General features: G+C 40.3%; 2 protein-coding genes across 2 annotated transcripts in view; one reads left to right on the forward strand and one right to left on the reverse strand.

Annotated features, from left to right (window-relative positions):
* Positions 1–14,846, forward strand: part of col14a1a (collagen, type XIV, alpha 1a) — a 127,297-nt gene extending 112,451 nt beyond the window's left edge. The window contains exons 43-48 of the mRNA XM_018686105.2: positions 725–760; positions 3,143–3,209; positions 3,390–3,581; positions 6,800–6,877; positions 7,974–8,129; positions 12,061–14,846. Coding sequence (XP_018541621.1) covers positions 725–760; positions 3,143–3,209; positions 3,390–3,581; positions 6,800–6,877; positions 7,974–8,129; positions 12,061–12,380 — 849 coding nt within the window. The 3' untranslated portion in view covers positions 12,381–14,846. The remainder of the gene's footprint in view (positions 1–724; positions 761–3,142; positions 3,210–3,389; positions 3,582–6,799; positions 6,878–7,973; positions 8,130–12,060) is intronic.
* Positions 14,847–14,976: 130 nt separating this feature from the next.
* Positions 14,977–26,567, reverse strand: mrpl13 (mitochondrial ribosomal protein L13). Its single transcript, XM_018686201.2, has 7 exons — positions 26,443–26,567; positions 25,342–25,465; positions 24,964–25,057; positions 24,289–24,349; positions 22,357–22,443; positions 20,305–20,426; positions 14,977–15,768 (listed from the first exon to the last, which is right to left on the reverse strand). Exons 1-7 carry the CDS (start codon positions 26,467–26,469, stop codon positions 15,744–15,746), a joined length of 540 nt encoding a protein of 179 aa, XP_018541717.1. The 5' UTR covers positions 26,470–26,567; the 3' UTR covers positions 14,977–15,743.
* Positions 26,568–26,732: the final 165 nt, after the last annotated feature.

The following is a 26,732-nucleotide window of genomic DNA, read 5'->3' on the forward strand; positions in this document are numbered from 1 at the left end:
CTTTCTATCATCTGCAATATAATATGCATATAATATGCCAGGACTGCGTGCACATTTTCTCTATCCTTCTCTATCCACCAACACACACACACACACATATAGCCAGTCAGTCAGTGGTCAAGGACATGTTTCCCCCCAAGATAAACAAGCCTTTATTCAAAAGCTGTAACAACATCAAACTGATATTTATCATATCAGCACATGGTTCTGTGGCCAGGAAATATGTCTTTTATTTGCCTCTGGATTACAATGCATTACACTCTGATATGCATTCACTGGCTTTATGTGCTTGGCAGGTTTTTGAGTGTGTGTGTGCGTGTATTGTGATCAGATATGCATCTGTGTGCTTTACAGTGTTGGCAGTAGCATAAAGCAAGCCCATCCAATGCACAGGCATTGTGCACTGTTTGTGGGCACACTAGCTTTGGGGCTTATTTGTGTGTGTGTGTGTGTGTGTGTGTGTGTGTGTGTGTGTGTGTGTGTGTGTTGTCTTTACAACAAAGAGAACCTAGGCACACATTGTCACAATTTCAATGCATTTATTGTCAGATCAGAGAAGAAAAGGTATGTGTGTTTGAAGAGGCATAAGGAAAATGGTAAAGAGAGATGGAGAGTAATGGGGTGAGGGTATTAAAAGAGAGAGGGAAAGAGAGATGAGTGTGGCTATTTGTGAGTACACATCCCAGGCCAATGTTTATTCTCCTCCTGTGCTTTTATGTTCCAGGGTCCTGCTGGTACCAAAGGCGATAAGGGAGAAAGAGTAAGTCATTCCACTCTCACACTTCAACCACTGTTTAGAACAAATCAAGTTTTACTGCTCCATTTTGCCGTTGAAATATTGTTATTTTGCTCAAGTAAAACTCCCAACAATTCCTCACTAATGCTTCACACACCCTTGTTTTGAAGAAACCAAATTACCCTCCTGCACACATGCGCTGTTTCTCGTTCGTCTTTTGCACCAACATTCACTTTATTTCTCTTTTCACTCCCTCAACCTCGTTTAGGGAAAACCAAATCAAATCAGTGTTCATGGTTCAAATTTGCAGCAGAGCTATTTTTTGCTGACACAGTAGCGAGGCCATCGCCGCCTAGGGCTTGACAGACACACGACTTGCCAACTTGAATCAAACCTGTAATTCCCGTTTCTGCTTCGTTTTATCAACATTTGTACCTTGCTGCAGTTAATTTTCAGAGCAGGGCTCAACGTGAAAGTCTCTTTGGGGGGGAAAGATACATGACAGGATTTTCTCCTCTGTGTTGTACATTTGTGTGCGGTTGTCCAGTTGTGAATAAAGATGGTTAGAATCTGGTTAGGATCTTGTAATGTGAACCTAGCCCGCAACTCATTTCACAGACCCAGAATGTTTTATACAGTAAAAAATGAGCAGCAGAAAAGTAGACATTTATCACAAAGCTTTTTCCTTAATGTATTTTTCTGTACACATTAATAAATGTCGCATCAAATGACTGTATAAAAACGATGATGATTACACGGCAGAGGAGGAGACTGCCAGCTGTCGAATTCATTATAAACACTGGTTAAGCAGTGAAGCCACTTTTATTTAAGCAGCTGTATTAGAACTTATATTAGAGGTTGTGACCAAGTCTCAACTCAAGTGACAAATCTAAGCAATAAGGGTCTAATGCCAGTTGAATGATAATAAGTCTGTAGCTTTTCAGTGGAATGTTATTTTTGAAAGGCTATTCCAGTGATTTATTATTGCACTTTTGTGAAACTGGAATATTTGTCATAAACAAACAAACCAAAAAAAAAAAAAAAAAAATAGAGTGGTCCAAATCAAAACAATGGTGTTGGCATCCGCAGCTTTTAGGCTGTTGTATGAGTCAAGCTTCAAAAACACTGGATCCTACATTTCCCATAAAGCATCTCAGTGGTGTCTTAAATTAGACATCATCACAGTTATTATGCCTCCACACCACTGACAGCCATTGCCTCGGGCATTATGTTTTTGGGTTGTCCGTCTGTCCTCTTCTCGTGAACGCCTTATCTCAGTAATGCTGGGAAATGTTCAGTAAAGTGCAAAAGGTTCACTTGGACTTTGGTGGTGAAAGATCACTGTGACCTCCCGCTCTTGTGAATGTGATCAGGAATCAGGAACATCTGATAGTTTCATTAAATCTTGCACAAACATTTAGTTGGACTCAGGAGCTGATTAGAATTTGGTAGTCAAAGGTCAAGGTCACTGTGACTGCAAAAAACATGTTTGTGGCCATAAATTGAGAATTCACGTGGTGATTAACTATAACTGGATTGGTTGGCTGAGGCATACAACCACAAGGCTGCTTGTAAATTAATTTGCAAACCCATTGAAAACTCCTTTTTAATGGCATTTAAGGAATATCAGTTACAACTTAAATCTAAAAAAGTTTCAGGTCACTAGATCCTAAGTTAAATATCAAGTAAAACTCTTCACTTGTAGGTATCTAATAAAATTGCTCAGTCTGTCAGAGGAATTACCACCTCTCTCATATGAAGGAACATTCATACACTCAAACACTCTGCTCTGTTCTTATTCTGCTCAGTCTATATCAATACAGATGCCCATAAAGACAGTTTGGTACTTTCTGACTGTTACTTTACCACATAGCAAGTCGTATCAAAGGTTTAGCAGTGGGCGACCTCTCCCTTTAAAATCCTAACAAGAGTGGGCACTTAACACTGTCAAATAAAGACACCAGCACTTCATTTTGATACATTTGTTGATATGTTTCCCACTGCTAATTTCAGCTGCAGTAAAAATGCGGATTTAAAATTTACTGCGTGGAATACCAACATAGTTTAGTGGAGGCACAGTTGAAGTCAACAGAGTTATACCCAGATATTTATAAGATTAAACTTTGATTTATGTAGTGTAATTTAATTGTGCAATTTATAGATACCCTCTGCTTTGCTCTCAGCTATCTGTTTTGGCCAATATAAATATAAGGGGCGTCAGAGTGTGGAATAAAGGTGGAGTACGCTCATTAAAACATCCACAAAACACACGCCCACCAATTTATCAGCCACTGGTCTGGAAGTTTATGTTCCTGTGGCTGCTCAAATAGAAAAGTCGAATCAGTCTACTGTGTGGTTGTGCGATATCACATTCTCTGAGCTCTGTGTGTGTCGTTTGTTCCCAAGGGCGATGTGCAATCCCAGGCTGCTGTTCGAGCCATCGCACGGCAAGTGTGTGAACAACTCATCCAGAGTGAGTAATCAGTGGCGTATAAACATTAACACAAAGCATATAAATATATTGTTATTTGATTTTGCAGAACCCTCAATCAAAACAGAACAAACAAACAAACAAAAAACACACAAATTGTCTCAAAATACTCAAAAGTCATCTACATCATTTCAAACTATTTTCCTCCTCTACCTCCTGCAGGCCACTTGTCTCGCTATAACTCCATACTGAACCAGATCCCCGTCCAGTCTGCAGTGTCGGTCCGAACAGTACCCGGACCACCCGGGGAGCCGGGAAGGAGAGGCCTCCCGGGGCCTCAGGGAGAGCAAGGCCCGCCTGGCAGACCGGGCTTCCCTGGTACCAATGGCCAGAACGGACGACCGGGAGACAGAGGTAAGAGAGGACGATATCTAAGGATGTGTTTATGAATAAAGACGGAGTTATACAGGATAGGACAACATATGTCAAGAAGAAAGATTGACACAGGAAAATAGATGTAGCAATATCCAAACATACAAATCTCTCTTTGTAATATACAGAGTGATCACACACCATAATCAGTCCTTCACTGTCTGGGCTGTGTCTAGACACTCAAACTACATGCTGTTGTTTATATTAGCATCGAAAGAGGGGAAACCATTTGGGTATTTATTAGACAGACCTTACTGCAATCTAACTCTAAACTGGAAGACAGGATGACTGATAATATATGGAAAAAATATAATATGCAGCCTTTTGATTTTCTTTTATTTTTTATTTATTTATTTATTTAATGGTGGGGCGTTTTATGCATTTAATACAAAATTGAGAGGACTGATTGACAGGGACACTGTGGCTCATGGTCAATGCTTTAAACACCTAGAATACCAAGACACCCCAACCTTTGGGTTTTCTGTCATAACTTGCAAATGAAAGGGGATCACTTGTTTGATCTCTTATTTAGTTAAAAGGGAACTCCACTGATTTTAGACAGTAAAGTATCTTTATAGGTCTTAGAGTACAACTGCATATGTGGAAAAATTGCATAAAGCTTTTTGTGGCTCCAGAGGGAGCTCAGACAAGTCTGATAAATTGCCTTAAAGGATGTCACTTGAGGCGGCGTCAGCTGGGTCTGCAGACTACAAGTCTGAAAATGAAAATAATCTGGGGGGTGTGGAGTTAGAAAGAGGTGAGGCAGCATGCTCCTCATCTCTGCTTGAGGCTGGCAGCTCGAGGCTACAGTAGCCGCTACCAGCATAACATACCAGCTGAACTGTCAGCAATTCAGTTGAATTGTGGGTAACGGTTTTAACAAGGAAGAATATGTGGAATAAAAAAAGACAGTCTCTCTAATTCTGATGGATTAGTTTTGATCAATCGTGTTTCACCTTGAGTCCAATAGTGTTGCTAAATGCCAAATTGGTGAAGTACTCAACATTTAATAGTGTAATTACTTAACCCAAATTTACCATGATTTCCAGTATTATTTTTTTGTAATAATTACAGCCTGGTGCTATGGTGGAATTAAATGCCAGTGTCCTCTAAACCAAATTTGTTTAAAGATATGTGTATAGAGTGTGTAGAAATGCACTCTGATCATTCCAACATTTTCAATACTATACATGAAGGTAAACATTTGAGCCCATTTCAAAGCAACAAACAAAATAATGAACAGTTTAAGGAAACTAGATTTCTGCACAATAGGAAAATAGGTCAAGCAGAGTTGTTGCTAATGTTTCAATTTCATCCTCACTTCCATGTCTACTTCTCCTGTCGCTGTTTCTGCATAAATGAAACAGAATAAAAAGAACCTACTCAGCCACAGCCAGCTATTTGGATAAAGATGGTTATTGTGACTGTGTAAGCCTGTGGTGTTGTGATAAATCTTTATGTTGAAAAGAAGCATCCCGCTGGTGAAAGTAGTGTGATTGTAAAATAATCAGATACATTATGTATGTAAAGTGGTGCATTTACCACGTCAGCGAGAGGCTTTTACTGTGAAAAGAACAGAAAAATTGTCCGTCGCTCCAGTTGGAGCTTCAACCCGCCTGCTTGTTTGCTATATATCATTGTCTGGCCTGCTCTCTGACTCACCAGACAAACTCACAGTGAGGGTCAGAGCTCCCGCGAGCTTCACTCCAGACCAGAAGACAGTAACTCCAATATCTATGAGGTCATTCGCCTGCCACGAGGCCTTAGAGGAGAAACAGCCATTATGAGGCTCCGTCTTCATCACTAAAACATGCAACCCACACTGAAGAACCACATACTGAATGGGCCTGCGCGCGCACACACACAGAGGGTTAGGAAAGCTGAGAGCACTTGAACCTCTTGTCAGGAAATGTCCAGCATGGTTAGGTCCTCCTCCACGCTTCAGACCTTTGATTCTCCTCAATAACATTTATGATCTGCAGCCATGGGCCCAATACACACACACAAATTACCTTACTGTTTTACAGGCTGAACTGAAACCAGAGTAGGCCAAATATTACAAAAGATGTATGGCTTATTTATGAAAATAGGACATGTTGTTATTATCTCAGATGGTCCAAGTAGGGCTGATAGAAGAATCAGGAACAAAGTTTTGCTGCTCAACAGAAATCAGTTGTTTTTTTAAGTAAAATTGACAAACTACATTCCATATAAAATATTGTCCTGCATAGAGGGAGACTATGGAGCCAGCCATTTGAGCTCTTGTAAAGAGAACAACACGAGACAATGAAATAAACTTTTATGTGGGGTAATGTAAAATGTTTTCTCCTCAGACTCATTGTGCTTACTTCCTCTTTATCGATGCAGCTGATTAAGACAGCCATAAAAGCAGCAGGACAGAAAATCTGCAGATCACAGTTTTATGTGGTTCTCTAATATTAGAGCGCATGAAAAAATATTCCATTAGGTCATTCAGACAGCTGCACTACTGGACAGCAGCACGGAGCCAACTCTGGGTTTATCATACATTTTATTAGACTGATCATCCAGGCATAATTTATCCAGCACATTTCCTACAGAAATTTGTAATGTAATACGAATGTTGGCATAGTGCAGTGGTAGAAGAGCGTTAAGATGCTTTACCTAAGTAAAAGTAGCAATACAACAATGTAAAGATACTCCGTAACAAGCAAAAGTACTCTCTGTGATATATTACTATACTTTACATTATTAGATGTCAAACTTCTACTTTATGTACAGTTAGTTCCAAACAGTCACAAGATAAATCTGAGAGGTCATGAACAACACAAATTCATATATTATTGTATCTTTGCTTTTAATGGAATATTAGACAATTTGACCTCTTTGGGTCTTAAACAGTTATTAAATTAAACCTGATTTACTGAGTAACTATAGCTGTCACATAAATGTAGTTAACTCACAATATTTCCCTGTGAAATGTGGTGGAATACAAGTGGTGAAGTAGTACAACAGTCGTAGTATACACTAAAAATACTCACATACATCAAAATTTTACTCAAGTACAGCACTGGAGTAAAGGTACTTAGTTACTTTCCACCACTGGGATCGTCAGTATCCCCTAATAAACCCTGATGTAGCTGTGTGTGCACCAAAAATAGCAATAGTGCAATGTGACTTTCACCTAAATGTGGATCTCTTTATGCTGTGTGTGTTGCCAGGTCTTCCAGGAGAGAAGGGAGAGAGGGGTAGTCCAGGGGTTGGGAGTCAGGGACCTCGAGGACCACCCGGATCTCCAGGTAAGATACAGACGAACACAGACGTAGTCCTGAGAGCACTTGATAAGCACAGAGAACTGAATCCAGTCTCAATGCACAGATCACATTTGGAGGTGCTGTGGCTCCTCTAAAATATATATTTAAAATGATTCAGTTCTGAACCTTTTGTTTTTGGTGTTTTCAGCCTGCGCCCACACCGGAGCTACTGTATGAGGAATGTTTTTCATTGTGGTCCCTTTGAAGAAAACCAAAAAATGTTTCTAATATTTAAACAATAGAATTAAACGGCACACAGACTTAATCTGTTTTGGATTTTACTCTCTGTTGAATCTCGGAGAAAAGCAAGCGGACGTCTTGGACCATGAATATAATTCTCTGTATTGATTTCCCTGTGCACTGTGTGGAGTTTGAGTTTTGTGTTATGAAAATATGTCAGGGCTGGGATTTTGTGTTTACTGTTGTGCGATCAATACTCACAAAACAAGCTGACAAAACTTCCCTGGAAACTTTTCTATGATCATATAACTGCTAAAAAAAATCCACAAACTTCAACGTATGAGAAAGGAAATCTTTTCTGACAGAAAGGTATAGGGGAGAGCTGTCTGTCTTTATCCACCATGCTTTTTTGGAATATTTGTGGGATGATAATTTTAGCGCTTGGCGAATGAAACTCACCTCGAAATATTGATTTCATATTTCTGCTGACTGCCGAAGCGAGTCCTGATGGAGTAGTTTCTCCTATGTAAACAGAAAAAAGAAGCCTCTGGCTAAATTTCAGCTAAGAACAGTTATTCCTGTGCCTGCCCCCAGGACCTTCACTATGATCTCCCTTATCCCGAAATGACAAGAAAACGTTTGCTGCCCCTAATTTTTTGATGTCATGTTGTTACGGCAGCAGAGAGGGGGATTTAGAACAGATTGAAGACGGTGATAGCACAGTGACAGCGTGCAAGCCTGGATGGCACATTTTCAGTTTATTTTCCTGCCTTCTCTCTGTCTTCCTTTATCCCCTCTCACCAGGTGACACGCTGTCAGTCGTTCCGCCGAATGTTTATTGATCGACTGACTTTTCTGCACTCCGCCCGTCTTTTAACACAAACTTTTCCTCCGTCCTCAGGCCTGCCCGGTGAAGGACGGACAGGTAGCCAGGGTCCACCCGGTCGGCCTGGTACCCCGGGGACAGCGGGGAGGCCGGGAAATCCAGGTAGCACTGGACCAGCTGGCCCTCCAGGATACTGTGACCAGAACTCATGTATGGGATACAATGTCGGAGGTAAGCATCATCCAGCTGCTGTTTGTAGCACCCACTTATTGTAGCATTTACAAACAGTATACAAACATTTACTAAATGGTTTATAACATACTATAATTAAGCTGAATGCAGCTACATTAAGGACATGTTCAAGTGTTTTATTATGCAGTCAACAATTATAACTTCTCCTGTAAATTCTAATTATATATTTTGTTATTACAACTGTGTTTTACTATATTGTCATTATGAGTTCCTACCTAACTTGGTAGGAGGAGTTACCAAGTTACTGACAAATACATCAATAAACACTTCATATCTCCTTACAGCTACATTATAGTATGTTATAAACCCTTCACTAAATGTTTATATACTGCTTTTAAATATTTAATGGCGTACATAAAGTAAAGTGTTGCCTCAGCAGTAACAAATTAGCACATGAAACTCAACAGGGACAGCTTGTCTGGTTTTCCACACTGTAGACAAACATCCACACCACACCAGTTAAATGTCAAAAGATACCTTTAGCATAGTGGAGACCAGGGGTCACCAAACTGGGAGGGAACAGAGACGTTAAAGAACAATACAGACATGTCTATAAAATCCAAAAACACGAGGTTGAGCAAGCATTTTTCATTTGCACTACAGAACATGAATGAGATTCTCTCGATAACCTTGTTACTTGAAAAGCGCTTGGGAACCACTGCTGTAGACAAATGAAGACAAAAGCAGAAACATGCAGTGTGCACTGTAAGTCAGGTTCTGGCAATTGAAACAAAAATAACATTTTGACTGGAATATTTTACTAAACATAGTCAAAACACAAAATATCCAGACTTTACAAAAACATTCTCTGCTCTTTATTTAGATGTCATTTGTCTCGATTTGTCCTTTTGCAACTGAGCATCATTTATATTCCGTCATTTTTTAAAAAGAATTTGTTCAAAGCAACCGACTACTGGCGGATTAATTATTTTAGATTTGGTAATTTATTAATATAAACAGCTTAAACAGTCCAACCCTGCCCAGTGTTTCCATCTTATAAACCACCTTTTATAAGTATAAAACACTGAAATATAGTTTTCACTGTGACAGCCGGCTCTGAGATAGTTATTGTCCTCGTAAAGCTCTCAGAGAATTGGAGAGTAATCAGGCTTTTATAGTTGTTCCACTGTGAAGTTTATACATTCATGTCCACACTGATGGATTAAGAAGGTTACTACGTCACAGACTAGAGCTGTTTGTCTGCATTCACATCTAATAAAATGCACTGTCTCACACACACACACACATATACGCACACACACACGTACGCTCGGCGTCTTTGAATATTCAGACTGATGATGACCTTCCAGCTTAAGTGTCCATTGTCTTGGGCCCATCACAGCAAGGACATTACACATCTAACAGCTCCTGACAAGTCGTCCTGATGATATATCATGTGCTAAAAGTAGCCAATGGATGAGACATGACTTCATCCATCAAAGCAGATTCCCTTTATATGAATGGATTCCAGTCATAATGTTTTATTTTATTTTATTTTATGACTTAGAGGAGTCGTGTCTGTTATTCTAAACCATGCAAGGATTAAACACTGCCTCACTGACCACTTAAAAGTGAAACTGTAATTATAAAATACACTGTGTAGAGTATACTCTTCCTTTTGTTTTGTTCTTGTGACCTTTAAAGGGATAGTTCAGGGTTTTTCAGTAAATGTGCTGGTATTTTCCTACGAAATCAAAGTGAGACAAACGTGTTGTTTACTTTTTATTCCTATTTTATGTTTTTGCAAATGTCTTGCCTGGTTTCCCAGGTATGTGAATGCTGAGATTAAAGCTGAGGGTCACATAGTCAATAGGCAACCATTGGGTACGTCTTTCAGCTACAAGCAGATACATAAATCGTCTATGAATTTCTCTGGTTAAGTAGTTAAATGCCTTAAACTGAACTATCCCTTTAAACTTCTCTAGAAACTGAGGGAGAACCCAGCTCTCATATCACAAGTCTTGTTTCTGGAGATCATTTCACTGAATTCAGAGTTTAGAGTAGCTGTGTGCGTGAAGCAGACTGCCTTCAAATGAGCATCTCACTGAGTATTTACTGGTTAAACACTGAAGTTGTGCTGTGTTACTGCACAATGTTTGGCTCAGTATTACTCACATGGCATGCTTTTCTTGGTATGTCTTATGGACTACAATCGCTCATGTTGTACTTCTGTCTCTGTGTTGGAAATCTTTATTTGCACTTTCCTGTGTAAAGAAAGCAAAATAGAGATCTGACACATTTTCCATCTTTCCAAACATTTTAAATGAATGTCTTAATATTTATTTGAGCTAAATTTATTGTAAGAATTACTCAGGGTGTGCATATTTTCTTTCTCTAAAAGAGAAAAGCAGATTCCAAGACTAATTTTTCTACCTCCAAAACCGCAACCTGACAGCTGGGAAAGTTTCTGTCAGTGCGGTTTGAGAGGGTTAACTCTTTGGTGCCGTTGGGTTTCCCTCCTGATACGAGGTGTAACATCTTCTCTCTGACTCCCCTCCCCCCTCCCTCCCTTTGTTCCTCTCCCTCGGCTTCCTCGTCTTTCTGACTGAAGTTCAACAGGACTATGGGAATGATTACTGAGGAGCATTCTCCAGCCGTCCTCCTCCTCCTCCTCCTTCTCATCCTCCTCCTCTTCCTGTGCTCACCTCCCTCCATCCCTCCCTCTGTGCCCTGTTCATAAGACTAGAAACTGAGGAAATTGATAAATTCAATGATTCCCTCAAGGCCTCAGTATTTCTTGGGATGGATAATTACTCTTGGCCCTGGTGTTTAACCTCTAATCCCTGCAGCAGTGTTTTTGAAATTTCGGTTCTCTGGAGAATGTTTTTTTCTTTTTTCTTTTTTGTATCCCAAACTACTCTTGCAGCCTACGCTTCATTTATGCAGGATTATATGTGAAATTATCCACAACAACAAAAGGCAACAAATCAAACTGCCTGATATTTTTTTTCAACCATGTTTTTTTTTAAGTTGCAACAGTTAAAAAAAGCAAGGTGGCTTTATTAACAGAGCAAGTGATTTTAAGCAACTTACAGCACCTAATTTGTATCATGTGCAAGTTTTTAGAAACATTATTCAGAGAAGATTTTCAGTCGTAATGCACATGATTCTGTATGATTGTTAATTATGAATAGAAACTGGATTAATTTCTACTATACAGTAAGATTTGTTGATGGAACTGTAAAGCCGTGTGTTTCATCACTTGACTGTCTCAGAGACAAAACTGGATTAGATTGCTTTCCCACAAGGCCAAACAAAACCACACAACGTTGCTGTGATGATCACCGGCGCTGATCGCAGTGCCATCTGTCATCAAATGCCCGCGCACACAATGCTTTGCTGCGGCAGCCCCTCCGCTTCACCCCGCTTCAAGCTCAAATCTCTTCAAAGCTAATCTCAGCTAAATGCTGATGAATTGCTTTGATGCTGATTGGCTGCAATCGTTACTAACCAACCCACTTCTATCTGTACATCTCGCATACTGTAAGGTGGGTAGAAAATCTAAATTTTCCCCCTAACGGGACCCAGATTGTGATGTTTTCATTTCTGGAAAATCTGGGCAAAATGTGGTAGAAACCAGATTTTTCTTGAGTTTCATTAACTAACTTCCTCATTAACCCAGTCTTGTGGACACAGTCTTTACTGTAGATCCCAAATCTGCTTATGCACAGTTTCAGTGTCAGTGAAAAAAGAGAGAAAATTAGACTGCTCGAACCTGCTGCATAATTTAAATTTCACCCTCTGCATGCTCCCCATTCCTGCCGCGCTTCTGCTCACTTAAGGCATTTGTTAGTCACAAAGCCAGCCTTTACCTCGCTCCACGCTCACCTGCAGTGGTGATTTTATGTTAGCTGTGGTGATCCGGAAACGTACGTTCAAAACTGACCCCCAAATATTCCCACCACCCCAGTCCAACCCCTGCCTCACGGCGGCTACCAGCCCTACAACCCTCCCTACAACCAGCTGTACAACCCCGCTGCAGTGGCTTACAACAACGACCAAGGAGGCGAAGATGAGGTGGAGGAGGAGGAGGGAGAGGAAGAGCAGGACCCCTATTACCATCGTGGTTACCCCCCTCAGTACTACCCCCGACAGCCTTCCCAGTCGGCCCACGGTTACCGCTCGCGCCCCGCCCACTCCGAGGACGTGGAGCTGAGGTCGCCGGGCGTCGCCAGGAGGTTTTCACGTGATGTCGTCGCCATGGAGGAGAGCGAGGAGGGAGGACTTTAAGAGGAAGGATGGACTCACCTAAAGTGCTTGAGCCCTGCACGCCACAACACACCCACACACAAACACGCACATATCCACACATGGAAACAAATCACATATTGACATACACATACACCTACCCCAACACCCCACCCCCCACCCCCACCCCCCAATCTGGAACTGTGGTGAGAACCCCCCTCTTCCCTGTGTCTCCAGTGAGTTTCTCCACCAGGTGAAACAGTGTAAATAGCTCTGTGGACTCTTGTACGATATCTCTGTAAAAAAGGGGGTCCGAAAAGTGCCTGATCTATGTTAGCATCGTCCAGTGGTAATGTAAAGGTAAGACCTGTTTCTTCCCATCTTACAGCTGATTTCAGGACTAAACCCTTCTTCTGTTTTTGTGTGTGAAGCTGCATGTCTCCTTTGAGCCAACCAGTGAGTGTGTAACTGGATACGTGCATCTTGTTTTTGGTTTAATGTAATTTAGCTAGATTATTTTACAATTCAAATCATTGAGGATGATGAGCTGGCAACATTTGTACAGGCTGCTTTTTATAATGATGAATCATGCCCCCCCCCCCAAACACACACTTATTTCAGTGTTTCAGTGTGTAAAGGAATATTGAAATGTTTTTGAAGAGATTTCTCCGTACAGTATTGTGTTGAATTTGCTTCTCTTTACCAGTGTTTTTGGATGAACTATTATGGGAGTTAATCTCCAAAAAATGAAATGTAGAAGCAGACATATCGAATTTCTGTTACCTAAACACTGTGGAACACAAATCAAATTTATCTTGTAAATGATGAGAAAATCTGGCCACCACAATGATATTTTGTCCTTCCATATTTCATTCTGTTAGTACAAACATGGAGCAGGTCTGTACTGGGCTTTAATACTCAGACTTGTGGTGAATTTAAAGGACAAATCGGTGTTTGTGTCTTGTGTTGCTGCCCCAGTTTGTTTTGTTTATTGTTCTTATGCAAAGTCAGGCCTGCTCACTGTGGAAACACTTTTCTCACCGGTTGACCTTTCGACCTCGTGTCGGAAGGTGGGCCTGGATCCAAACAGTCTGCTGTCTCACCACAAAGTGTAAACTTTGCCCTCTCCTGCACTGCAGTCTGAAAAAAACAGGCACTGAAGCAACTGAAAGTTTAGCTGTGAGCTGGCCCTGGTCTATTTGACATTTAAACTGTCAGACTTGAACAGTTTTAATAAGGAATGTGTCTTACCATCATGCCCCTTAGTACAATATGAACAACTTATTTATTTTCTAATTTGTTTGCTTTTATAACCAATAAATCTGTAATGAGACTACAACATTGTGTTTTAGGTCATTTAACAACACAAAAAAGTCAAACTTAAACTAGATTCTAGAGCATTTATGTAAAAACACTACTAGACAAGAACAGGTTAATTAACCCTCTGAAGCCTCTAGCTCCAACACCCATCTCTTCACTGACATGCTGATAACACTGACCAACACACCTCATAAGATAATGAGAATAACATTGTAACAATACATTTTGTTTTTAGTGAGTTGTATATATATCCTAGGGGCTGAGTTCAGTCAAATGTACTACAGAATCCTGCTGTTTCCAGCGTGGAAATAAATCCAAAATTAGCTGTAATCAGTTAGATTGGATGAGGGACAATTGATCTAGCCAGTTATGATTCCAAATTGGCACAAACAAAGGAAGATGCAAATACTAAAGCTCTTGTTGGTTGTGTTTTTCATTTGCAAAATATGACAATCTGGTGCCTCAGTTCAGCTTCTACAGTATGAGGCTGCCTGGATGTGGAAGTAGTAAGCATGGCTCCTGTCTGTTGATAAAGCCGAAGCTCTTGTCTCCAGCACACAGGTGCAGATTAACATCAGTTTCTTTTGCAGCGTGGGGACTAAAATTCACAGTGAAACGAACATGTAACAATGGACTGACGAGGCTACTTTTATTTAATTGAACGTTTTTATGTAAAGACAGGTCGTTTTCTACCTGACATGTTTAGACTGCAGTCTTGGCAGGTGGAACATATCGGTTAAAAAAAGCTAAATGACTGAAAGGGACAAAAATCTTTAGAGTCTGTGCAACACAAACGGTGTTATGAATCATCCTAATTATGCAAAAGTTTGGTTTTGCCCTGTTTCAACAGTGAGAGGTTCACTGAGTGTTTGGTGACCAGGTTCAGTAAACTTAAAACACTCAAATTCTGCAAGAAATACACATTCAGAGTGTCTGATCAGTTGGCTGCTGCTCTTAGGATTAAAGGTTGTGCGTTTAATTGCTGATAATTTTTGAAGTCCACAGCCCAGATGGAAGAGTTAATGGTAAGAAATAACTTAACCCTAACACCCAAACTGAAGATTGAAAAGTGCACTGAGAGATACTCCTAATAAGAGGGTACTCAGTGGCATAGTGGACCTTGACGTAGACCAAAAGGGGCCTCACTGTGCAGAGTCTAAGGGATCGAATTCTGCGCGCTACCAGAACCTGGAGCAACAGAAAGACCCAACTGCTATTGTAGCAGTGAGGGTCGGGGTTGTTGCTAGTTTGCTGAAAGTGGACATTTCAGAGGTGTGAGTTTTTCACTAGACAGAATAAATTAATATAAACAAGCATGTTAATATTTTCCTTTTAAATTGTTTATTAGCCTATTTTACGATTCAAATAAAAAGAACAGATTCATAGTTGACAACAATATTGAAACACACACAAGAGGAAAAGCTCAGGATTTCCTGACCAAAGTTAACATTTTTCTACTGAAACTGCACTGATGGCCTGAGTGTTGCCATGGTAACACATTAATTGGTTTCACTGTGAACCCACAAACCTTCAAAGGCAGGATCAGCTCTAACAGATGTCATTTTTTATGGGCCAGATCTGATCATTTCATGGTTGTATAATCAGAGGGAAAACCCACAGAATCTGATTTTTCTCTGATCAGAGCTGAGCCACACGGTGAAATCTCAAGCTGTTCCCCGATTATTCAGGTCTGCTGTGGTTGTGTCAAGGCCAAAACAACTGACAGAGCGGTTTTATTGTGTTTAGCCACACAGACAGAGCAGAAGAGAGTTTGTGTTGACGATGCTGGCATCTGTGTGATGACTAACTGCTTTAGTAAAGTCCAGTCCAGCTTTGATTTCAGTTTTGGAGCAGCCAGTGCTATTGCCTGGATTTACACAGAAGTGTAAATGACTTTTTGTTCTTGTAGTGTCTCATCTGAACAGAGAAAATCATTTATTGTATGTTTTTGAATCCTAAAAAATCTTTTTGGCCATTGACTTTACAAAGCTCTTTCTGCCACAACTACAAATTATTTCGAGGAAACTGTTGCTTTCAGTGTAATGTGAAAATCTTCAGTTTTGCTCACGTCAGGCAGCCTTGATTTCATTTCATCTTGTAGTCTTCAGGTCTGTGGAGAAAACACAGGACAACGCATTAGTATGTGGAGGCATAAAAGTCTGGAAAAAGAGGCAATTACAAGGAAAACCATGGAGAGAAAGTGACAGATGAGAAACCAGACAGATCTTATCGTTTTTTTCTGTTCAAAATGAGACCAGACACAGCATCCTCTTTGTGTTTTTTTTCCCTTTAATTTCAAGCAGAGATTGCAGCAGACAGATATTATCAGAGCATGCTGTATTGGTTTTGATACAAAGTAGAAAAAATGTTATCAAGTGTAATAGCTCTGCTATCAACTACAGCGGTATGTTTATGTTGTCGATTTTCTATGTCTGAGCACTTGTTTGTATGTTGAGAGAGAGAGAGTGTGAGAGTGTGTGTGTGTGTGTGTGTGTGTGTGTGTGTGTGGAGAGGAAGAAGGGGGGGACGCATATCCAATAATAATCTTTTGCCTCTGCTCCAAGATTTTTCTGAGAGAATATTAACTATGTGTTTAATAAAAGGTAACGATTGAATCGCCCTTGATGACCTCAACCCCATTTCCCTTGAGACACACACATACACACACACACACATATATATTTGATCAGTAAAAATGAATAAGACAGAGTGTGAGGGAATATTAACTAGGCCAAGGCCCATCTCTTAAAGAAACCAGGATTGGCGTGACCTTGACGACCACACAGTGACAGGCCTGAGCACACGCACTGATTGGCTGAGGAGATTGGATCAGTAAACAATAAGAGGTGGCTCATTTATCACCGTGCACACATACACCGACAGTGCTGACAATGCCCAACGCCTTGTACATGTACACACAGAAACACAGGGCAGTAACTGAATGAGAACAGTTTTTGGATCAGAGCCCTCTGTGTAAATTCTGTGTTTTCTAATTTAATTCAGTTACTTCACTTCAAATATTCATGTCAAATGTGGGGGTTTTTGTTCACATGTGTTTCAAGTACCAGATGGAGGGTTTTTGCCACAGTGAAACTGTGTCACGATCAAGGTGCTGTTCGTAGATTTAAAGGGTCAGTCCACGCAAATTACAGCAAACCATTATCTCAATTGCCTCTTGTGGTGAGTAAACATGCAGATTTGGTTTTATTCAACCAGATTTTGAGAGTCTGAGATTTTGGCCTCAAACCCAGATGCACTGGAGATGAACAGAATTTTGTTTGTGAGAATATTACATGTAGAAAAATTCAACAGCAGGAGTATTTCCTGAAAATATACCCCTGTTTCTCCATAAGAACACACTGTCAACAGTTTTCATAGGGACAGTTTTCTTCAGTAGAAAGTACTTCCAATGAAAACTGTTGACACTGAGGTCTGGATTACCAAACGAAACCAGAGTGTTGTTTCTGGAAAGAAAGACTGCTGTTGAATTTTTATAAAATGTTATTTTTAACATTCAGTAAGGAATTGCAAATGAGATTCCATTAACTCCCATTTTAGTGGGGACAAATCAAACCAAACTATCTGGCAGGGGTGGGGGTTTGAGGGGGGTTATTTGGGTGAACTGATTATTTGTTAACTTGAGGAATACTTAATACTTAAATGGTATTTCCTAATGTTCTGGCATTAGCTAGGACTAATGCAGTCTACTACAACAGTCCTGCAATAAATCCACCCTGTTCATCAATACATCAATAATCTAAGTAGCATTCACAAATCATCTAACCGTAAATGGAGGAATCTCTGTCCGTTTCTTGACAACTGCTCATCTGACTGACTTCAGACTTGCAAATGTATTGCTGAGGACCCATGGAAGTGCAGTGTCGATTGTGAAGTTTTTTGGACAAATGGTTCTCGAGAAAGCTTCACACATCACTTTTGTGAAGTAAAAGGTGAAACTACACTACAAGGGAAGCGCATCACCCACACAATTTACAGCATGCACATGCCAGGGTTTTAAGAAAGGCAGATCTCAACAACAACAACATTTTATACTCTGTCACCCGGACACTATGTGAGTGGACTGGAGCAGCCAACTCCAGTAGGTACAAGCTGCAAGCTGGAATAACGTAGGCCAAGCAAACAGCAGCTACTGACAGGTACATTCTTAACAGGCAATGCACCGGTATGTAATAAAAACAAAGATAATTAACAATGGTACTACAGTACTACAGTATATTTAACTGTGCCACAAGGTAACACAGCTGAATTTACCGCTTGGTCTTTTTTTATTTGCTCACAAACAGTCACAACCTGTGAGTAGTTAAAATAAAGACCACCACAGGACTCCGGGTGAAGAGCAGTGACCCTGACCAGGATAAGCGGCCCGGAAGATGGACGAACGGATGGACTGATGGGATGCTAAGGCTAGTGCTGAGCAGGTGGAGGAGAGATTGCTCTCAGTTAACCTGTCAGAATGAGGTTTACTACAGGTGAGACTGGAGAAAAATGCAACAGGACGACTTTATCATGACAGCAAACCGCGGGTCACAATGTCAGTCTAATCTCCAACCAGAAAATACTTCACTCAGAAAAGCCATGAATATGATTATGCCAAATAACAGATGCTCTCTCTCGTAGCCCACAGAGAAACCTTGTCCGTCCAAACAGTCAGGGAGTGGTGGAAAGCAGCTGACTCTCCCCACATGTGTTTGTGACATTTTACAATTTATATTCAAAGGTTTGGCACAGCACCTAGGCCAGAAGAAAAAACTGAAATCTCTGAGATACTAAATTTCTGTTAAACAATACAACATCTACAGAGTAGCAGCTGAGTGGCCTGTGACGTCTGATGGTAGCAAAATGTACAATGGCCTTAAATTTTGAAGGGATTTTCATTTTCAGGGAACTCTGGTATGCAACCATCAGAGACACCACAAAACCCTTTGAATATAGTAAATAAATATGTCACCTCGAGGGGGAAATGGGTCATATATTTAGGTACTAGAGCTGTCTGCAAGTTCCTATGACTGAATTCATATAGTGAATTTTAAACCTTAGGAAGTCTATTCCCATGAATCTAGTGGCTATTCGTCCAACAGTCAGTCCTTGTTTTCTGTGCATCATGTCACATACTGACAGCTCTTTGTTGGCTGACAATCATTCACACCACAGCCACATGTGTTTGTAGTTACAATGAAAAATGTTGCATCTTATTTTTTCCTGCACAAGGGGAGAGTGTCAGAGTCAAACTGGCCACAAAAAGCAGTTTGGCAGGCTTTTGAATTGGATCTATTCATGCATACGTTGCTTAGTAAGACCATGAAAACAATGCACTCTACACTACTGACAAGGTCTGAGCAGAGCCAAGCAATGGACGACTGCAAACCCCCCGTATTCAGTGACATAGAGATTGCACTGCACTGCTTAATTATCAGTGACATGCCACCTACGGTGACTCTATAGTCTACCAGTCCAAATGGGCACAGTAGAGAAAAGAAATGTGCCAAATGAAAATGTCACAGATGATATTGTTGCCTAAACATCTGCTGTGGATTTTCAAACCTGTAATTCTTCTGAATGCAAAATACAAAAACTTTTCTTTTCTTCCTCAGGTATGTTGTCTATTGCCATAGAGTATTTGAAAGCATCATTTATTTTAACAGATATAACTGCATGACCAGCCACTATATTGCAAACAATCAAGCAGCTGTGAGATGGTGCTCAGATCAACATCACCCTCTTTTGGCTGTTCCTCATTAGCACAAGATGCAAAAAGATGGCTGTGTGTGTGTGTGTGTGTGTGTGTGTGTGTGTGTGTGTGTGTGTGTGTGTGTGTGTGTGTGTGTGTGTGTGTGTTTTGTGTGTGTTACTCCTCATAAAGGTCTTCAACAGGCAGGAAGATGAGGAAATGATTCCCAAGTGTGGTACTTGTAAAGTATGTCATGCAATTAGTAAAGAAGGTAGAAGTTAGGGGTTTGCATTACCATAAACATTACAATCTATATTTTCTCTGCGGGAGATTCAGCTTCTACAAATGGAACATTATACTTGATGTCACCTGGTGAAGAAAAAGTAAAAACACTGCTGTGAAAGCACAGTTTTTACAGCAGCAGTCAGTGATCATTTTCACAATGTACGACATAATTGCCCCTAGCAGGTAAAAAATAATCATTAAAGGCATACCTGATAACAACTCCACTTTAATGTGACATATTATAGTAGTGGCAATGGTGGGTTTGCCAAATATTTCTCTCTCTCTGTTTCTCAAGGCTTTTTCATGACAGTGACTCAATTTAGTTTACAACTAAGATATTGTTCAGCGACAGCAAGTTTTTACTTGAGGTCATTTTCATTTAGTATTAAAAAGAACCCTACAGCACAGAGGCCTTTATTTGAATGTGTAATGCTCCACATAAACACACACACACAACATGTCTTTAAGAGGGAGACAGCAATGAAGAGAATGAGTCACTGATCCTGTTAATCTGGCCAATGCTGAGGTTTTTGTGTGTGCTACACTTAACTCCTCCTGTATTGATTTTTATGTGCTGTGTTACAGACATGTGCGCTGCATGTAGTGAGTGCATTTATTCGGGCTTTGCTGTGTTTGAGTGCTGACTGTGTGTGCATGTGTGTTTCTACATACGGTGTCCACAGCCTGGGGAAGGCGTCAATCTCCTCCTGGGTGTACTCGCTGAGTTTCCTGGGGATTTTTCTGGGCTGAGCCAGTTCCTCCGTTAGGTTGGCTCGGATGTCCTCTGGCAGCTCCTAGTGAGGGGTGGACAAAGGAGAAAGTTTTAGGCAGGACACAAAATTAAAGGAGAAATGAAGGAAATGGGATGAGAAAAAGAGTTGAAAGGAGGCGACATGAAAAAGAAAGCGAGAATAAAGAAGAAATAAGAAGGTACCATTTACACCATTTACAGGAGCAGCTCAGATATTCTGCTCAAAGACTCATCACTCTCCAAGGTTGACAGACAGGCCGTCACTCTTATTAATATTCATTAAATGTGAGCGTGTGCCTACAGATTCATTAAGCGGCGGGCAAATAGTTCTGACTAAGAGACAAAAATAGAGATCATAAACTTCAAAGTTTCAAGAATACTCATAAGCAACTTTACACCGTCTGCACTGTTCTGAATTGCAAATGGGACTGCAGACGTTCACAAGACTCAGGAAGCCCATCTGGTCGTAATTAGGGATGCACACTGCACAACATCAATTCGGATATTAAGACAGGACCAGGCCAAAATATAAAAGACAGGTATCTGACTTTCCTCACCTCTAAATTCTGACACCTAACAGCCCACATGTATCACAAACCCCAGACCTGATTTTCTTCTCCTAGTCACTCACACACACAAACACACACGTGTGTGGAATTAATGACATTGCTCTCACACGGGTAAAAATTACATCCAGTTAATTTTTGGGCACACCGCCCGGGTCAATTAACAACCTGTCAAGTACTTTTTTGTTTCAATTCATTTCAGGAGCTGTGATGTGTGACACTAGTGGTTCTCGCCAGTGCAATTTTAAAACAATCAAAATTTAATGCTATGGAAGTGCCAAAAGTGTTGTCTCTGAACTGCAGAGGCCACAGTTCACTGTAACAATGACGCAATGTATGTTTTCTGTTTTGAATAAAGTAGTAAAAGGCGACAGACTTTGAGAACCCAGTGGAAACATATTAATCACACCAGTTTTTTTTGTCTTCTTGGGGGCAACAGTAAAAGCTGCATTGTTGAACACAATGCAGAAAACACAATACTGGCATCAACAACCGCCTGCTTATTTATAGATCCAGCAGATTTGCAGATACAGAGCAACATTAGCATTCATTGGGAGGTGTGTTTCTGACCATCAGGTGTATGTAAGTTTAATGTTCACTCTTGTAGCTGCTTTTTGTCTCTATTAACGCCCGGCTCTTAAACTGCTAAACTCTCCGCTATATTCACAAGCTAGTCACTAACTCTGTAGCAGATAGTGTATCGTTGGTTTATCAGATCTCATTGAAAACAGATGCCTGCTGCATCTGGAAACAAGGTTGAGGAGAACAGTGAGAGTGAACCAAAACAGTAAAGCTGTCAGCTCCAAACCCAAACAGTGAGCTGAAAGATGCCAAAAAGCTCAGTAGAGCTGAGGGAAACTGCAGCTGAGTCGAGTGATAATTCTCTGTTGGTTCATCACTACGAGTGACCCCCTTCACATTATACATAGTCATTTCACCTCTTGTCAATATAAAAATGTTAGCTTTAAGTTACACAACACAGAGAAAGGAAAAAGTGCTTCTGAGGAATCTTCACGACCAGTGGGGAACACTAAGCAGACACCTCCAAACACTTCAAAGAGCTACACCAGCTGGGAAAAACGTACATGAAGAAAGGAACTAATACTCTACTACATCAAAGGCGACAATCATGCTGAACTACATATATCAATTTTATATTAATTAACTGATATAAGCTGTAAAGGTGAAGCAGCTGAAATTAATAAAACCTTGACCTGGATAAAGCTTTGAAAAATAAGATTATAATTAGCTCTTTTTTTGAGTCTACATCTTCAAAATTATATCAGTTCGCCTCTTCTCATAATGTGCCCTCTTTCTGATTGTCCTTAATAAGCCTGGGTGATTAAGTTGTCGGGGGAGCATCTGTAGTCCCGTCAGCTCTGAAAGATAAGGAGAAACAGGACTTACGTCATCGGCAAAGATGTGTAATCGCTGCATCATTGTGCGCCGGTGTAGATTCTTGGGCAGCATGCCGTAAACTGCCAACTTCACAATCTGGTGAAAAGAAGCACATTGAAATGGATGATACGCAGGTAATTCATCACTTCTCGTAAAAAGTCAGTATCTATAGCAACTTTATATTCTGTTTTCCATATTTTTCTTACATTTGTTTGGCAAAAATTGACTATGTTTCTCAATGTGAGGCTGGTTGCTACAATGTGAATTCTACTTGGACAGAGCTACTGGACTGAGATATTGGACAGAGATGCTGGACAGAGGCAGCGCTGACAAATCATTCATCTGTCCAATTCTATTTCTCCCTCTTCTCTCGCCAACCCTCCAAACCTCATTTTAACTAAACCACCATCAGGACACACGTCTGTGGTCAGGGGCTGGACTTAAACCTGCATCAGCAAAGAGCCAACAGCAGAGTGGACGTCTCTCCTGGTTTTGTAAACTACAGATTGGGAACCAGAACAGGTCATTGACCGACTTTTAGTGGTTCCCACATGACAAGAGCAATTTTCTGGTATTTTTATGAGCCTACGCTAGCCGCATGTGGAAAAAGTCTCCAAACTCTTGCTGTATGGCTCTCAATCTGCTGTTGCAGTTGACATGTTAATTGATTCTGGACATGAAATTGCTGCTGACCTGCAAAGCTCAGCAATCAGGTTAAACAGCCCCGTGTTCCACTGATTAGTCCAAACAGGATGTATGCATGTCGTACAATGAGGATGGAGCTGGGCCCCCACCACCACCACCATCACCACCATCACCATCACACTCACACCTATAGGCAATTTAGAGTCACCAATTAACTTAACACGCATGTCTTTGGACTGTGGGAAGAAGCTGGATTACCCGGAGGCACAGGGAGAACATGCAAACTCCACACAAAAGCCCCAGGCTCGAACACAGAACCTTTTTGCTGTGAGGTGACAGTGCTAACCAATGCACCACCGTACCGCCCCTCCTATTGAAGATGTTAATCTTTAATCTTTTCCTTACACAGTTAGACACTAGTATATTTTAGATGCAGATTAATACACATTTGGTTTTCTGGTGAGTATGTTTTGGATATAAAATCAACACAAAAATAAACCACAGTGCCCATGTTCACCATACTCAAGAAAACAGTCACCTGGTGCAACAGTGTGGCTCACTGATGCATTTGAATAGTGTTTGAACTGTTTTTTGGGAATTGCTTTTGTTTTGTGGCACAGAGTAATTTGCTGTATTAAGCGTTTGGCTTAACTAACAGTACGTGTTCAGAGGATATGTGAATACACTGTTAGTTTTGGTCTTTTCATGGGACATGTTGACAAGAAAAATATATACTTTCACTACACTTATTCTTTCAGCTCATACGTTGTTCTTTTTTTTGTCAAACCCTCAGCGTTTTGTAACTCAATTGCCAAAATATCGAAACACAATTTACAGGTCACATCAAGTTCTATGTGTAATTTTATCTTTGTGTGTAAAAATCCAGGCTCTGTTGTTCCTCTAACACAATGACGGGTCCATAGCCCTGAAACTGTGAATATGCAACACAAGCAAAACCACAGGAATTATCCCTGAACTGACATTCTCATACTGTGTTTCACCAAACGCAGCCATCACCAGTTTAAATCCACTGCTGCTTAATCCCTGTTCTCTGCACTTCACATTAATGTGCACAAGCAGCACATAAGAAGGAAGGGATAAATGTCAAACCATGAAACACCTACTCTGCACAGCATGTGGCAGACACAGAAATTATACTAATATCCAAGAATGTGGGTTAAAATCACACATACAGTATAATAGAAATCCACAGTGTAAGGTATGATGGCAATGGCATTTCTGAGATTTTAGGATATTTTTTGTTAGTATGACAAAATACTGAACGACAACACTTACAGCTTTTGGGTCTTTCTGATGCAGCTGGGCAGCTGTGACTTGTTTGAATCCACCTGGATACCTGGGGGAAAAAAGAAAAGCAAAGTCTTTCCTTGATGTGCATAACAAGCCAAGACCTTAGAGCTTTGACATCTCTAACACTTCTCCTGTATTTCAATTAGATATACATAAAAACAAAGTATGCAAATACCAAGCATGACAGAAGAATAAGGTCTCATACTGAACATAATAAATTCATACATTAAAAAGTGTTCTGTTTTTTATTGGCAAGTCTAATCAAATACTTTTTTCCCTTTTAAACAAAGGAAAAACACTGTGGGAAATGGGTTATGCATTTTAAATGCCTTTCAACACCCAAGGGATTATTTGAGCATTTAATCAAACCTCATTTAGTCAACCTCTAGAGAAAAGCCCCTATACCCTCATCTCTAATGTAAATGCATAATGTACTGTGCAAAGAAAAAGCAATTCTTAACTTTAACATTCACTTTAACAAATCTCAGAATATAAATCAACACAACTCCCACCCACCACAAAAGCAGTGGTGTGTTAGTGGACTGCTGCCATTTCTTAAGACTGAGACAAGAGTCTACTGAGATATGCTTTACATTTGACTGAAGTACTGAAGAACAAAGACAGAAAGAAAGCAACAACAAAAGGTAAGCAGGCACTTACCCTGTGTGTGATGAGTAGACTTTCTGTTCCCATTTGTTTCCAGAGAAAGCTATGTGTTTGGTGTTTATTACTACTACATGGTCCCCACAGTCACCTGCAAAGATGATCAAGAGGTTACGGTTTATGGTAGAAATCATAAGAAATACTCTGTTAAAACAGAGACAGAAGGGATAACACCAAAAACAGCAGCTGGTCTGCTAGACCAGTTAAGACTCATCTTCTAAAAAACAAACAATATGAGAATGTAACTTCATGCAGAGTGAGATCAAGCTATTAATATTTTTAAGTTTATCCTCTGCTGCCATCATGTGGCCATTTCATGCCAAAACAACCTTAAACTGGGACCAAGGGTGGGGGACAGATGCAGCTCCTACTTACTGAGTGCGTGGTAGATAGGTTTGTGCTTCCCCTGCAGTCTAACAGAACACATGGTTGCAATCTTCCCAGGAGGCTGCATCCTGGCATCGATCACAAACCAGGAGCGGGCGAAAGTTGCCCATTGCTGAAAGCAGAGGGGGATAAAGAATTGGATGAATATACTGACAGGCATGGGACAGTCACAGGATTAATGGTATGAGAAATGTGCAAATAATAAAATTAACAATGGCTCATTTCCATTTAGCTGCTTCAGTGTCAGGATCTTGGTATCGTGCATGCAGGCTCACTGTCCAAACTACTGCAACACTGAATTCAAGAGACCCATCGTTAATGTTATTAGCCAGCACCTGTGCATTTCCTGCTATGACGAGCCAAAATGTCTGCTGTGAAACAGGCCTATGGCATTGGACTAAGTCTTTGAAACCTATTATAGAGTGCTTCCAATAAATAAATAATTAATTTCTACTTTGTTCACGTTGCTGTGCTTTTCAGTTTACATATGAACAAACGATATTCAAGGGATTATTTTTGAAAGCATCCCTTTTCATATTTGGTGCCTAAAACTTTTGGACAGTGCTATATATATTAAAAGTCAAATTCTAATAATTGATATCCATGTTATTTCCTTTCCAATTTTAACATTAGTAGCAGCCACTGGACCACTGCACCACCATGTTCACATCTTAATCCTTCGGGATAATCACACACAGGCTTGAAAAGTGTGAGTGTATAAAATAACTCTGCAATAAAGAAATAACCCTAAAATGTTCCCTGACAATGCTTCAAGCCGGAATAATTCGACACAGTAACGTTATATGACAGTACAGGGGCTAACTAGAGATACTGCTGAGCTTACAGTTATAACATTTATTGAAAAAACATTATTCTTCTATGCGTGGGTATTTTTCCCTCTAACTGCTACACGTTTACTATTTAATCTCCATAACAATGATCATAATCATGCACTCACACGCCCCGCGGCTAGCTCGCTAGCAACGCTAGTTAACAGTGTGGCTATCGACCCGCGTGACATTTAAGGCACGAAACAGTCAAAATGTGAGATTTAAATAAGATAATGTATTATATAATGTGTTAAATCACCTGGGCAGATCTGGTGAAACTTGACATTTCGACAACACTGTTAGTACATCCTCAAGATATTTGACCCTCAACGTGAGTGACAGTCCGTCCGGTAATTTTATCCGGTTGAAACAAGATTTGAGACTTCGCTGTTCCTATGTTACGGTTTTATCTTTATCTAACTATGTAGTTAAATATATCGGGCGCTCGTGTGACTTGTTTATATATCTGAACGTCAATCTCTAAATAAATCTTACATTATGATTGTTTTAGAATTTATTTAAGAGTCAATCAAGCAGAAGTTTCTACCC

Source organism: Lates calcarifer, linkage group LG15 (assembly GCF_001640805.2).
Source record: "Lates calcarifer isolate ASB-BC8 linkage group LG15, TLL_Latcal_v3, whole genome shotgun sequence".
Taxonomy (NCBI): Eukaryota; Metazoa; Chordata; class Actinopteri; family Centropomidae; genus Lates; species Lates calcarifer.

Excerpts from the sequence above, each read along its gene's own strand:
- mrpl13 (XM_018686201.2), bottom strand. The coding sequence starts at position 26,469 with ATGTCAAGTTTCACCAGATCTGCCCAG. Across the intron at positions 25,466-26,442 it reads GTTTCACCAGATCTGCCCAG|CAATGGGCAACTTTCGCCCG; the intron begins GTGATTTAACAC and ends CTCTGCTTTCAG. Across the intron at positions 20,427-22,356 it reads TACACATCTTTGCCGATGAC|GAGCTGCCAGAGGACATCCG; the intron begins GTAAGTCCTGTT and ends ACCCCTCACTAG.